Source organism: Puntigrus tetrazona, chromosome 19 (genome assembly GCF_018831695.1).
Source record: "Puntigrus tetrazona isolate hp1 chromosome 19, ASM1883169v1, whole genome shotgun sequence".
Classification (NCBI taxonomy): Eukaryota; Metazoa; Chordata; class Actinopteri; order Cypriniformes; family Cyprinidae; genus Puntigrus; species Puntigrus tetrazona.
Window position 1 is genome coordinate 3,863,135 of NC_056717.1, and position 12,998 is coordinate 3,876,132.

Consider the following 12,998-nt stretch of genomic DNA (forward strand, 5'->3'; position numbering starts at 1 on the left):
AAATGTGTTATCATAGACTGTATAAAACATGTACATAGTGTCTGTGACCATCTTGGCAACGTATCACCGTTCATCATTATCAGATAATCGAAAATGGACAAAGAGGTAGGATGTAGCTGAGGTGCCTGGTTGTTGAAACTGTGCCCACCTACCATGACAAACAGACAATCCACCTGTGACTCAAGTCGCCTTGCCTTTAACTGAAGCAAAATAGGAATGGTTTATAGTTTTCAGATTATATGTTTCTCAGTTTATATAAACAGGTGGCAACCTTCCAATCTCTCTCTTAATTCCAACAGGTGACTAAAGGTACATACTAAAAGATTTTTTTAATCTTATAAGACTTTCAAAATGTGAGAGACCGCAAACATGAGGAGAAAAATGTCCTAGATTTCACTATTTTGCTCCTATAGTGTGTGGGGTGCAGCAATGTGATGAAGACAGAGTCCTCACAAAATCTCTCGAGACTTGAGAATAAATGTGTTTTCCAGGACACGTTGTTTTTCCGAGCAGATTCAGTCACTCTTAACACATATCACACCACAGGAAAATCTGATGAGATAATCTTTAGATCCACAAAGATAATTGAGACATTACCTAGGATTGTCGGAAGAGGGGGAAATCGTTTAAAATCAGCCTGATAATCTTGTGGTGTGTACCTGTCAGGTGTGTGATAAGCAGGAGAGCACACAACGAGTGTAAATGAAAATAAAGCGTTTTAATGTACTCAGAGATGAAAAACAATATAAATACAGACAGGCAGGCAGATCGGACAAAATCACACGCAAATAAAGACGAGATCGGACAAACAGAACTGAAACCACAGGACTTAAATACACCAGGTAAATCACTAAATTAATCACACACAGCTAAAGACAATAAACTAAATTAGGTCAGACGGAACACATGGCACACGACAAAAACAATAACAAATTCCAGAGAATGTGACAGTACCCAGCACTAAACTAAAATTCACTGACTGGCCACTAGACACAGGCTCCAAATGGTAGTCAATCCCATAGACCCCATGTTAGAATACTTTACCTCTTGTTTAGCACAAAAAGTGATGTTGGTTGTCTATAACTAATTTTGGCCTCCATGACAGCTGTGAAGGGGGCAAACCTTTTTTTAAACCATTATTAAGCCCCAATTAACCCTCTCGATTTACTACTGTATATTCATCACACTGAATGTTAATTAAAATAATAAAAAATAATCTCACCAGGTAAGTAATAACAGGTAAGTAACATCTGAAAAACAACTTAAAACAAGCTGGCTCATATCTGCCTTAAAGATTATGTTATATGTATTTCTGAACAATGCTGTATTAAAGTATATCAGTTTAACATCCTTTAGATTGTGAATGAGTGATGAAGCAATCATTGAAAGATGTGAAACAAAGGACATCTTAAGGATTTGTACTTTTTATTCATTTGATTGTATAATAATTAAGTTTAAACATGCTCTTGTGGATTAACCCACGAGTAATATAATAATAATAAAGAAAAATGCATAATGGCCTGTTGATTGCTTGGTAAGTAATCCAGTTCAATTAATTCATTAAATCATGTTCATTTATTTTAGTACAACCAATGAAGACAGCAATGATCTTTTAAAACTTCATATTGCTTCTTTGTTGTTTATAAACACAAAAGCAAATTAAAGTAAAATATTCTTATTGTTTTATGATTTTTTTTTTTTTTTTTTACAAAAATATTGAACAAATAATAATGTCTTCAGAACCAACTGTTAAGTTCTGGTTAATATGAACGTAAGCAACAATTTTTATTTATATTTTTAAGTTACGTTATTAAAAAATACATATCTTCTTTGCACCTGAATGTAACTTTTTGTCTGTCAACATAACAAACAATATACAGTTTAATTTACAAGAAGCCTGCAGAGGTCCAGGAAAACATTCCAAAAAGAATAAAAAGATGTGCTACATGTGTATGCTAGTATGAATTTATTCTTCATTTGCTCAAAATTGACAGGTGATTTTCTTCTCAGTTTAAAATATGGAGGTGATGTGTTTGATTTTTAAATGATTTGTTACACTTAATTACCACTTAACATTTTATATAGAGATTTCCCCGTTAGTACATCAATCAATAAATGAATCAATCATTTTTATTTATATAGCGCTTTTAACAACATAGGTTGAATCAAGGCACTGTACAGTATAAAGTTGGAGAACACAATGATAGGGATGTATAATGACGAGATTGAACAATTTGTTATTAAATGCAGAGACGATCTCTTTAATCAATTCGACGATAATCACTAGAAGTTACGTGTCCCCAACAAAGCAAGCCAGAGGAAAGAACCAAAACCCCATCCATGAATGGAGAAAATCTGTCCACGGTGCGCATCTAGGTGTTCTGGTCTCTGATGAACATAATCTCTGGGTGCTGATCCACCATCTAGTCTGGATACAAACTGTGAAACAGATTAAGAAAGAAACGGGATTAATATTAGCGTAGATGCCATTCTTTTTACGATGTCACAAGTACATCGTATTTTAGGGGTAATGTTCCCAGTTCCAGCTGATATAATTAATGCAGTCTAAAAATCCTTTAACGGATTTAATAATAAAAAGTGTGTTGGTGTGTTATGTGTAGGCTAAGTTAAAAAGATGTGTCTTTAATCTAGATTTAAACTGGCAGAGTGTGTCTGCTTCCCGAACAGAGTTAGGGAGATTGTTCCAGAGTTTAGGTGCTAGATAGGAAAAGGATCTGCCGCCCGCAGTCGATTTTGATATTCTAGGTATTATCAAAAGGCCAGAGTTTTGAGAACGCAGCGGACGGGCAGGACTATAATGTGATAAGAGCTCACTCAAGTATTGAGGAGCTAAACCATTCAGGGCTTTATAGGTAATTAATAAGATTTTAAAATCTATCCAATGTTTGATAGGGAGCCAGTGCAGTGTTGACAGAACCGGTCTAATATGATCATACTTCCTAGTTCTAGTAAGGACTCTAGCTGCTGCGTTTTGAACTATCTGAAGTTTGTTTATCAAGCGTGCAGAACAACCACCCAATAAAGCATTACAATAATTTAACCTCGAGGTTATAAACGCATGAATTAATATTTCTGCATTAGAGGTTGAAAGCATAGGTCGTAATTTAGATATAATTTTAAGATGTAAAAACGCAGTTTTATAGATGCTGGAAACATGGTTTTCGAAGGAAAGATTGCTGTCAAGCAGCACACCTAGGTTCCTAACTGATGATGAAGAATTAACAGACCAGCCATCAAGTGTTAGCCTGTGTTCTAGATTATTATATGTGGGGTTTTTAGGTCTAATTATTAGCACCTCTGTTTTTAGATTTTAGCATTAGGAAGTTACTCATCATCCAGTTTTTATATCGACTATGCATTCTGTTAAATTTGTTGTGTATCACCAGGCTGCGCTGAAATATAGAGCTGAGTATCATCAGCATAGCAGTGAAAGCTAACACCATGTCTCCTGAAAATGTCTCCCAGAGGTAACATGTATAGGTTGAAAAGTAACGGTCCTAGCACTGAACCTTGAGGAACTCCATGTTTCACTTGTGAGAGATATGATACCTCCTCATTTAGTGCCACAAACTGATGGCGGTCAGATAGATATGATTTAAACCATCCTAAGATAAATTGATTGAAGATAAGATGATAAGATGATTGGAAATCCTCACTTGATACCATTTTTTCTAAAAGGGAATACAGTTGTGAGGATACTACCTTTTCTAGTATCTTTGACAGAAAAGGGAGATTAGAGATTGGTCTGTAATTTATTAAGTCTTTGGGATCAAGATGTGGTTTCTTAATAAGAGGCTTAATTACAGCCAGCTTGAATGTTTTGGGAACATATCCTAATGACAATAATGAATTAATAATGGTCAAAATAGGATCTATGACTTCTGGAAGCAAATCTTTAATAGATTAGATGGAATAGGGTCTAACATACATGTTGCTGGTTTAGATGATTTAACAAGTTTGTACAAGTCTTCTTCTCCTATAATAGAGAATGAGTGTAATTTTTCCTCAGGGGATCTATAGTTCACTAACTGATGTGAAACTGTAGCTGACGGCTGCATAGTTACAATTTTATCTCTGATGGTACCAATCTTAGAAGTAAAGAAATTCATGAAGTCATTACTACTACACTTAGCACCTGTTGACGTTTTATTTTTTGTTAATTTAGTCACTGTATTGAATAAATACCGGGGGTTGTGTTTGTTTTCTTCTAAAAGAGATGAAAAATGATCAGTTTTTAATGCTTTTCTGTATGACAGGATACTCTCCCGCCAGGCAATACGAAATACTTCTAATTTACACCTGCGCTCCATCTTCCGGGCTGCTCTCTTTAGGGTGCGTGTGTTTTCATTACACCATGGAGTCAGATTGTTTTCTTTCATCTTTTTTAAGTGCAAAACAGCAACTGTATCTAGAGTGCTAGAAAAAAAGAGAGTGCATAGTTTCTGTTATATCATCAAGTTTTTGCATCATATTGTGTCAGGGGTTGGCAGCGGCCTGTTGTGTTTGTCTTGTGTTTTGTTGTCCTGAAGCACATGGCCTTTGTTTTGACAGCTCGCCATGTGCTTTGCTGTTAACTCCTCCCCTCTTGTTAACCCTAATTGTTTCACACTCCTGCACCCCATTTCTGTTAATTACCCTCCCTACTTAATCTCCTTGTGTTTTCTGTCCTTTTTCAGTCCGTCGTTTGATATTGGTTCATCCTGACTCTGAACCTTAGTTTGCTAGGTTGATCAGTTTTTTGTTTGTCCGGTCTCAGTCCTGTCTTCAGTCTATTTGTACCGTTTTCGCCTCGTCGACTTTTTGTTGTTTCTCTGAAATCTGTGCTGTGTCCTGGTGGCCTGTATACAGTAGCCAGTACAAACATGACAGAGGATTTATCACTAGCACATGATTCTATAGATAATATGATATGCAGCACCAAATCTTCAAATGAGTTATACTTAAAGCCTGCCCTCTGAGAAGTACTAAGAATATTGTTATAAATTGTAGCAACACCCCCCTTACCTTTTAAACGTGGCTCATTTAATAGTAATAATCTTGGGGGGTAGATTCATTTAGAGTAATGTATTCATCTGGTTTTAGTCAGGTTTCTGTCAAACAGAGTGAATCTAGGTTCTGATCTTTGATCAAATCATATATATAAAGTGCTTTTGTGGAACGTGATCTAATATTCAGCGAGCCAAGTTTTATCGTTTGCTTATTTGTATTATAGGTAGTTTTTATTTGTTGAACATTAATTAAATTATTGTTTTTAATTTGGTTTGGACGTTCTCTGCGTGCAAAAATACTGAACAAATAATAATGTCTTCAGAACCAACTGCTATTGAAGTTCTGATTAATATAAATGTAAGCAACAATTTTTTTTTTTTTTTTTATGTTAAAAAATACATATCTCAGTTACTTTCTTTGCACCTGAATGTAACTTTTTGTCTGTCAACATAACGTACAATATACAGTTTAATTTACAAGAAGCCTGCAGAATAAATTAAAAATATGGAGGTGATGTGTTTGATTTTTACACGATTTGTTACACTTAATTACCACTTAACATATTTTATATAGAGATTTCCCCAATTAGTACATCTGTGGCTTAACGTTATATATTTAAACTTTTGAATTACCTCTAGATTTGATTTGATTCTTTTGTCCCACTGAAGTCTTTAGTATGTTTTAGCACTGGTGTCTAGATGCTCTGCAGCATGTTAAGTGGTGTTTTAGTAATTTTTTTTGGTAGCATGTTATGCTGGAGAACGATGGCAGACAAACACAGGGATTAGTAAATGAATTTTATTCTCTCAAAACAAGGAACAATTAAAAATTCATATTGTGTGGCAATTTTCCCATCTCCACAAACTGTGACCTCGCTCCTCATTCAACCAGTGTCTGCTGCATTGAACAACACAACGAGAATGAACACGTACAGCACCATCCAACGGGATCCGTTTTTAGAACATTTTCTTTAGAACGAGAAGAAAATCAAAGTCAAACTTGAATAAATATAAATTTTCTTAACTTTTTCTTAACTCTTGTATTAATTTATTTTTTTGGATTTCTTTTCCTTTTTTCTTTTCAAGAAAAGATGAGTGCCAAGAGGTGGAATGTTGCGTTGAATGTCTGAACCGTTGGCCAAAATAGGAGTGGGATTTACTTGAAAAAAGCTTGAAACAATTTTCACTCAGAAAAGGCTAGTAAATTTACAAACATTTGCCAAGTAAAAGCCTATCCATAATTATTAATAGCTTCAATTAGAAACTTATAAGTTAAGTTTACTTGGGAATTCCTATAAATTGTATTGACTCTTATTTGTAAATTTTACTTTAGTAATTATTAGAAATATACTATGATTTATTGCATTTGTTTTACATAAAGAGTCCAAGTTATCTTTTTTAGTTATCCTTAGTAAACTTTACTTTAAATATTGTTCAAACATTTATTACTAATGATGTTTTCAATAAAACACTGACAGACAATTTCCTTGAGTACTTTTATTTGAATTCAACTCTTGGAATGGACAGAAATGAATCGACACATTGCCAAAACATGCCAAAATAGTTCAGTACAGTGTAGTACAAACTTTGTTCTAATTTACATTAACAAACCTTTTTAGAACATTCTCACATCCTGAACAAATGAGCAAATACAAAATGTAAGTTTTAAACTGTCACACAAACCAGCAGACTGGCCAACTATCAGACTTACATTAGTAGCTTTCTATGTAAAGAGCTAACTTTTGGAGAAAACTTTAAAGCATCCAGCCCGAGAAAGATTTTCTGCAAGACTTCAAATGTGTTTCTCAGCTTTGGCGGATAGCTTAAGTTCAGGGAGTAAATGAAGCCCATGAGCAGAAGGCACGCATTTGTGAGATTCTTACATCCCAACAGTACCTCGTTTCCCTCAATGACAATGATGATGTCAGCTATGTTGGCATCTCCCTCTCCTGCAGTGCTGCCCAGTACAACAATCTTCATTACGTGATTGGTGAAGCTATTTTTAATCACATCTCTGCTGACATCCTGTCAAATAAATAAGTGCGAAGTGGTTACAATACTGTACAGTAAGTTACATGTTCTCTTTAATGTCATGTGATAAGTGCTCCACACAGAGATTTGATCTCACTATTATTAAATCTGTTATAATGATAAAAAGATTTTTTAAAAATTTACTTGATATGCTTGATTCAAGTACATTTGCATGTGTGTTTTTAAGCATTTTGCAAACATTGCCATGGTTTTTCTTGATTTAGGTTTCTTAGTTTTGTCTCTTTCTTCATATTGTGATAGACAAGACTCAATGGTGGTGAGAAAAAATCTTCTGTGGAGCAAGAACTGTTGTCAAAAATTTCACTGGTTTATTAGAAATAATCACAAAATGAATGTTTAGGAACATAAAATGATATTTCATATACTGACAAACTACAGCAGAAAGATAGTAACTAATGTGCACAAAACACTAATGTTCCTTAGACTTTTGCAGTACTGTACATATTTTGAAGTCAAAACAAAATTCATCTACTAATGTACCTGGTAGGTTTCAATGAGCTCCTCAGATGATTCTCCCAGGTAGGGGAAGCAGAGCAGCGAATCACAGCATCTCTCTTATCTTCAACTTGCTGTTAAAAACAAAAGTAAATAGCAGTGAACATTAACAGTTTTGGTAAACTTCCATCTTATAAATACATCTACACACTATGTGCTGAATTAATAGGCAAGTTTAAATTTGGGTCATATTTTTTCCCAAGAACATTTTACCAACCCAAATCACATCAATCTGAATAACTACTATTGATTTTGTATTTAATCATATATAAGTGATATATAATTGTCAGAGACAGCTGAAAGTGAAAAACTCCTTATATTTAAGTGTGCCAGATTATTAGGCATTATTATATATAAATATAATATGAATATGAATATATAAACTTGCCTAATAATTTAGCACACAGTGTATAAAGTCAGGAAGCAGCAGGATATCGGATGTGATATATATACATTTACCTGGCTGAATGAATCTAGCACACTTCGAATTTTTATGCCTGCATCCCCACCCTTTATTTTAAACAAATTTGGAGTGTAGAGGTCCAGTTTTTGCAGAAAGGTTGGCTCCAGGGAATTGTTGTTATCCTTCTGAACTCATTCTTGATCTAAGACAAAGAAAAGTAAATATAACACATTTAAGATTTAGTAGTCAAATAAAACCCTTTTTCCCAACCACACACACACATCATGCTATACTAATGAAATTAAAATATTTAATTGTTTTTAATGAATGAAATATGAGTGCCGAAGGTTATGAGTATCTACCATTAAGCCAGCAAAAGAGGAACTAAGGTTTACCTCAGATTCACAAAAAAGAGCTGGCCATCGTTCCATGAAATCTTTGACAGCAGGGCATTGATTAATAATTTCAAATCTTCGATAAGAGAAAGTTTTCTCCATCATCTCACCAATGACCTTTTTGTTGTTTTTCTTCTGAATTTCTTTTGAGAAGATCAGCTCTCTCCTTCTCTAAAGTTTCCTTGGTTTCCCCAAATGGAAATGGAGGCAAGTAATTTACTTCAGCCTTCCGGGGTCTTTTCATGCCTTTGGGGCAAAACTTTTCATTTGTCTTCTTTCTTTTCAAAGAGTTGACCTGCAACAAGAACAGAAGAAAGCTGACTGCCTCTTAATTTGGCTCATAATTGCCCATCTTATATTTAATCCTTTGTTGCCACCCATACTGTCCATTAAAGGACCCTGGCTCTTTAAGGCATGGGTACTTTTCAATCAACATCTCTACGACATTCATAATCTGAACACCTGTTGGTACGCAGTGTAACGAAATATTGTCTCAGCTAGTGTCTCAAGGACACTACTCGTTACTCTTGGATTGTTCAAGAGGGTGCCATACTTTTGGTAGGCTCTGTTTCCTTCTGAAAGCAAGAGCTCTGTATCAAATGAGAAAGTTGGTATTATAAACTTTGCCGGCCATCCTTCAGAACGGAATGAAGTGGAACTCTCAGATGAAGATAACAGAACAGTGTCTTGAGAACTGCTAGATCTGGAGTCTAGAGAACAAAATGATGTCTCACTTTCAGAAGAACATAGCACAATGGTGTCCTGAGAAGTGTAGGGACAGTAGTATGTTTCTGAAACAGCCCGTTTGTCTGACAGCTTTCTTGAAAAATCCATGTTTAGCTTCGAATCTCATGGTCCACAAGGCTGCTAGAGGACCAAATTCCTGAACGAGTTCAGTATAGTGCTCAAGAAAGTGGTGTTTGGGAAGAAGCTTTTCTTGAGGAAAAACGTCCAGAAATCTGTGTCTGTGCTCAGAAATCAGAGAGTCAAGGTAGCAAATGCTCTGCTCTGTATGAACTGGGGCATTCACAAGTTCCACAATGTCTTTTAAGGTCATTAACATTTGCCACACTTCATCATCCTGAGGTACTTTCAAGCCTATCATGAGAGGCAAAAGGCGCAACAAACACCAATTTTCATGCGCATTTCCTCCTACAGACCGTTTTGTGGCAAAATGAGCAGCAATCAAATGTGGACGATTTGTTTGGTCACTCCACTTATAAGGGAACTGCTGAAAGCAAGTGTTAAGCTCCTCAAGAGAAAATATTTCTTCTTGATAAAGGCTTGAAATGACAATGCCAGTTCCACTGGAACAAGACCTTCAAGAAGGTCATGTAATGCATCTGGTGGGTAACCAGATGTTACATGAAAGTGATTAAGTTTCTCAGACAGTGCACACTGTTTTTTCACACCATAGCAAGGAGTGGAAGTAGGACTTGACAAAACTGTCTCAACATGCAGAGTGTGCTGCTCTTTATCTCTCCTCTGAAAAAGTCCAGATCTTACTTCTGTGGTCTGAAACTGGGGCCTGTCTGCAAGGCAAAATCGGCAGACATGAGATCCCGTGAAGTTTTCAACGAATCCTCCCACAGAATGGGCTCCCAAATTATCAGCAACCACGGCCACCACAGTGCCCTTTATGATTTTTCCTAGACTTGGAATAAAAATACCATCTTTTTCCAAGCTTTGAAGATCAGTTAACAGTGGCTCTAACACTTTCTGAAATCCAAATCGTTTTGTGTCATCTGCCTTACAGAGAATGGCTAAATTAATAGATTTGATCTTGCGTGTGCTGGAATGTTTCCTAACACCCAATAGACAGCAGTGATTTTGTGAATCTTGCGAGAAGTTCCCAAGGGATTACACACTTTGAAGTCATCGATGTACAGAATAAGGCTTAATCTCTCAACATCACCTGCAAAAAATTCATTTTCATGAAAGTGAGATCCATCATAAAAGGACTGGTATTTTGATGCACATCCAGTATTTTTTTGAGTGACTAGGTCCTTTTCTTTGATATTCTTCAAGACTTGCAACAAAGACTGGAGTATCGGAACATACTGGAATGTTCTATTGTCTTTACTGTCCAGTATATATTCCACAGGTTCAACAACTGAAAAATGTGTTTTCATAAATTCTCTCCTCTTATATGCTGTTGAAAAAGGTCCATCTTTCCTAAAGCTGAACTGAAAGTGTTTGATTCACACAGATTTTTGACCAAATCTGAGATAACTGCTGGATCTATGTCACAGTTATGGCTCTTTAAAGTGGACTCAACAACATCTATTAAAACTGGAGCAGATGCAGAGGAGGATATGAACTGAAGCTCATCTACGATTTGATCAATGCACCTGTTTGACACGTTGAAATTACTTTCCAACTTTAGAAAAAGTTGACCAAACTTCTTTTTATAATGTCAGACAAATTATCTTGTGCTTCAACCAAAGTTTCATCCAGTTCTGTGTCATCCTCCGAGACCTCGAATCATTTTTCAAAACAGAGGATTTGGGTATTTTTCAAGACTTCAGTTTTAAAATCTTCAAGTGAGTGTTTATTATGTTTCCTGTGTTTATGGGTAGCAAAGGTTGAATAAGTGCTTGTGTTGAAGCTGCAGTTTTTGAATACACAGCTCACTACCTCGTACCTTCTCAGATGGTTGTTAAGGTGCTCAAAATATTGCTTCTCTGAAGAGAATGACTGGGAATTGCATAGAAGACAACAAAATGAAAGCACCTCTGTTGGTTTGTCTGATTCTGTGTGGTGTCGGGACAAATGTACTCGAAGAGCATTAAATGTTTTAAATGAACAAGGGCAATCAGCATAAAGACAAGGGATCAAGACTGACAGCCAAAATTTCCGTGCTTTAGTCGTAAGTGTTTTAAAAGTTGAAGTCTTTTGTTTGACTCAAAGCTGCATTTTTTGCATGACCACCTCATGCTGTGGCACCTGCAATAAACAATTGATTTGCATACTGCAACATTAATCAGTGTTGTATGTTGAGAAGTTAAGAAGTATTGCCAACTTACCTTCCGTGACCTTGAATGCTGTGTGCAATCTGTGGAACATATGTTAGAAATATTAATGTTAAAAATAGATTTTTTTTTTTACAAATTTGAATAAACATACTCCAACTCTAAACATACTCAAATTAAAAACATTTCATGAGATGACACTTGCCTAAAATACGGATTTATCGTGTGCGTTGTTAACAGAACACATTAACATTGGGTTATGATTACTTGAAGAAAAAAAACATTACCCTCCCCCAACCGCTGCTTTTTCCGCAAAACACCCTGCGTATAACTTTTGTATGTTTTATATACTTTTAAATGCTTATCGATTTAATAAATACGACGAAAAAATTGTACTTTATGTGGATTAATATGGGTTTTAGCGGCTTTCTCCATCACATGTCAAGTTCTCGCTCGGCCTCGTGTAAAGTTAATGTCCCACCCATCTCGGGGCCTCGGCCTCGTGTTTCATTCTGAGTTCGTAAATAACTTCAAAGTCTTTCTAATAATTCAAAAAAAGCATGCGAGGCACAATTATTTATTCACATGAATAAACACAAGCCCTTGGTCGTGACGATACCATGACGATGTGTCCCACAAAGTTTGTTTTAAAGTTCACTGTACATTACAGTTCTCCGTAGATTAAATGTGTACAATACAATACAACTGTTTTCGACACAAATGGCGTTTGCTAATAACGAATGTTTGTTCGTCTATTAACAGTTAACGCGTTACCTCTCTAACCAACAGGACGCAGACAGCTTAAACGGATCTATACTTTTCTGCAAAAGGAATTAAATTGACAAATAAACAAATATTTCATAACTTACCGTGTAAAAATCACACCAGTCTTCGAGAAAATTGTCCGTTGCTTTCCTCTGCGCGCCATGAACTGAGGAATCAATTGAAGCATGTATAGCCTGTCTGGTTTAGTGGAGTAAGTTTTAATTAGGTTTGTCACTTTTTGCATGAGTTCATTAGATAACGAAACACTAAGTAAATATTATTTCGGCAGTTCCATTTGAATTTACTTATGTATTCACGCACAATAAATGAAAACGAAACCTCAAGTAGCTTATTGAATTATTCATGACATTTTTAAGTAAAAAGACAAAATATGATTTGTTTGTAAAATGTACTTACATAATTTACCTTTTATTTACAAGTTCAAAAAACATTTTTACAGTGCACGAAAACCTGGACCCCGACCTGAATCCGTGGACGACGCTAGATCTGGGGACGGCCGAGCCTCTGGTCCACATGCACTGTACACAAAACTGCGAAAAATTCCCAGATGTCTCTATCAAAACATGCTGTATTACTCAGACGGTGTGCTCAATCCATGTTGCAGACCCTTTTCGACATGCTTGCTTTGAATGAATGAGCCATTCTATTGTAACAGAACAGCGGAGTCTCCACAAACCCAAAATCTACAGCTCCGTCTCCACATGAACACAGAATTATGGCTGCATTTGAAGAGAGAAATGTACAATTGTCATGTTCGGTTTTTTTATTATATCGAAATCAATATTGTACATTTATTGTTTTCCTTGACAATCCCTTGCTTTTTTCTGTTAATAACATGAGATACAAAGTCTCATCAGGCCACACCTGTAACCGAGATCTGTAAAAA

At 35.7% G+C, this 12,998-nt stretch overlaps 1 protein-coding gene across 1 annotated transcript in view; it reads left to right on the plus strand.

Annotated features, from left to right (window-relative positions):
• The first annotated feature begins 93 nt into the window (after positions 1-93).
• The window catches only part of LOC122323815 (serine/threonine-protein kinase pim-1-like), a 28,738-nt gene continuing 15,833 nt past the window's right edge, over positions 94-12,998 (plus strand). Inside the window, exon 1 of the mRNA XM_043217926.1 lies at positions 94-105. Within this exon, the coding sequence (XP_043073861.1) occupies positions 94-105 (12 nt within the window). The remainder of the gene's footprint in view (positions 106-12,998) is intronic.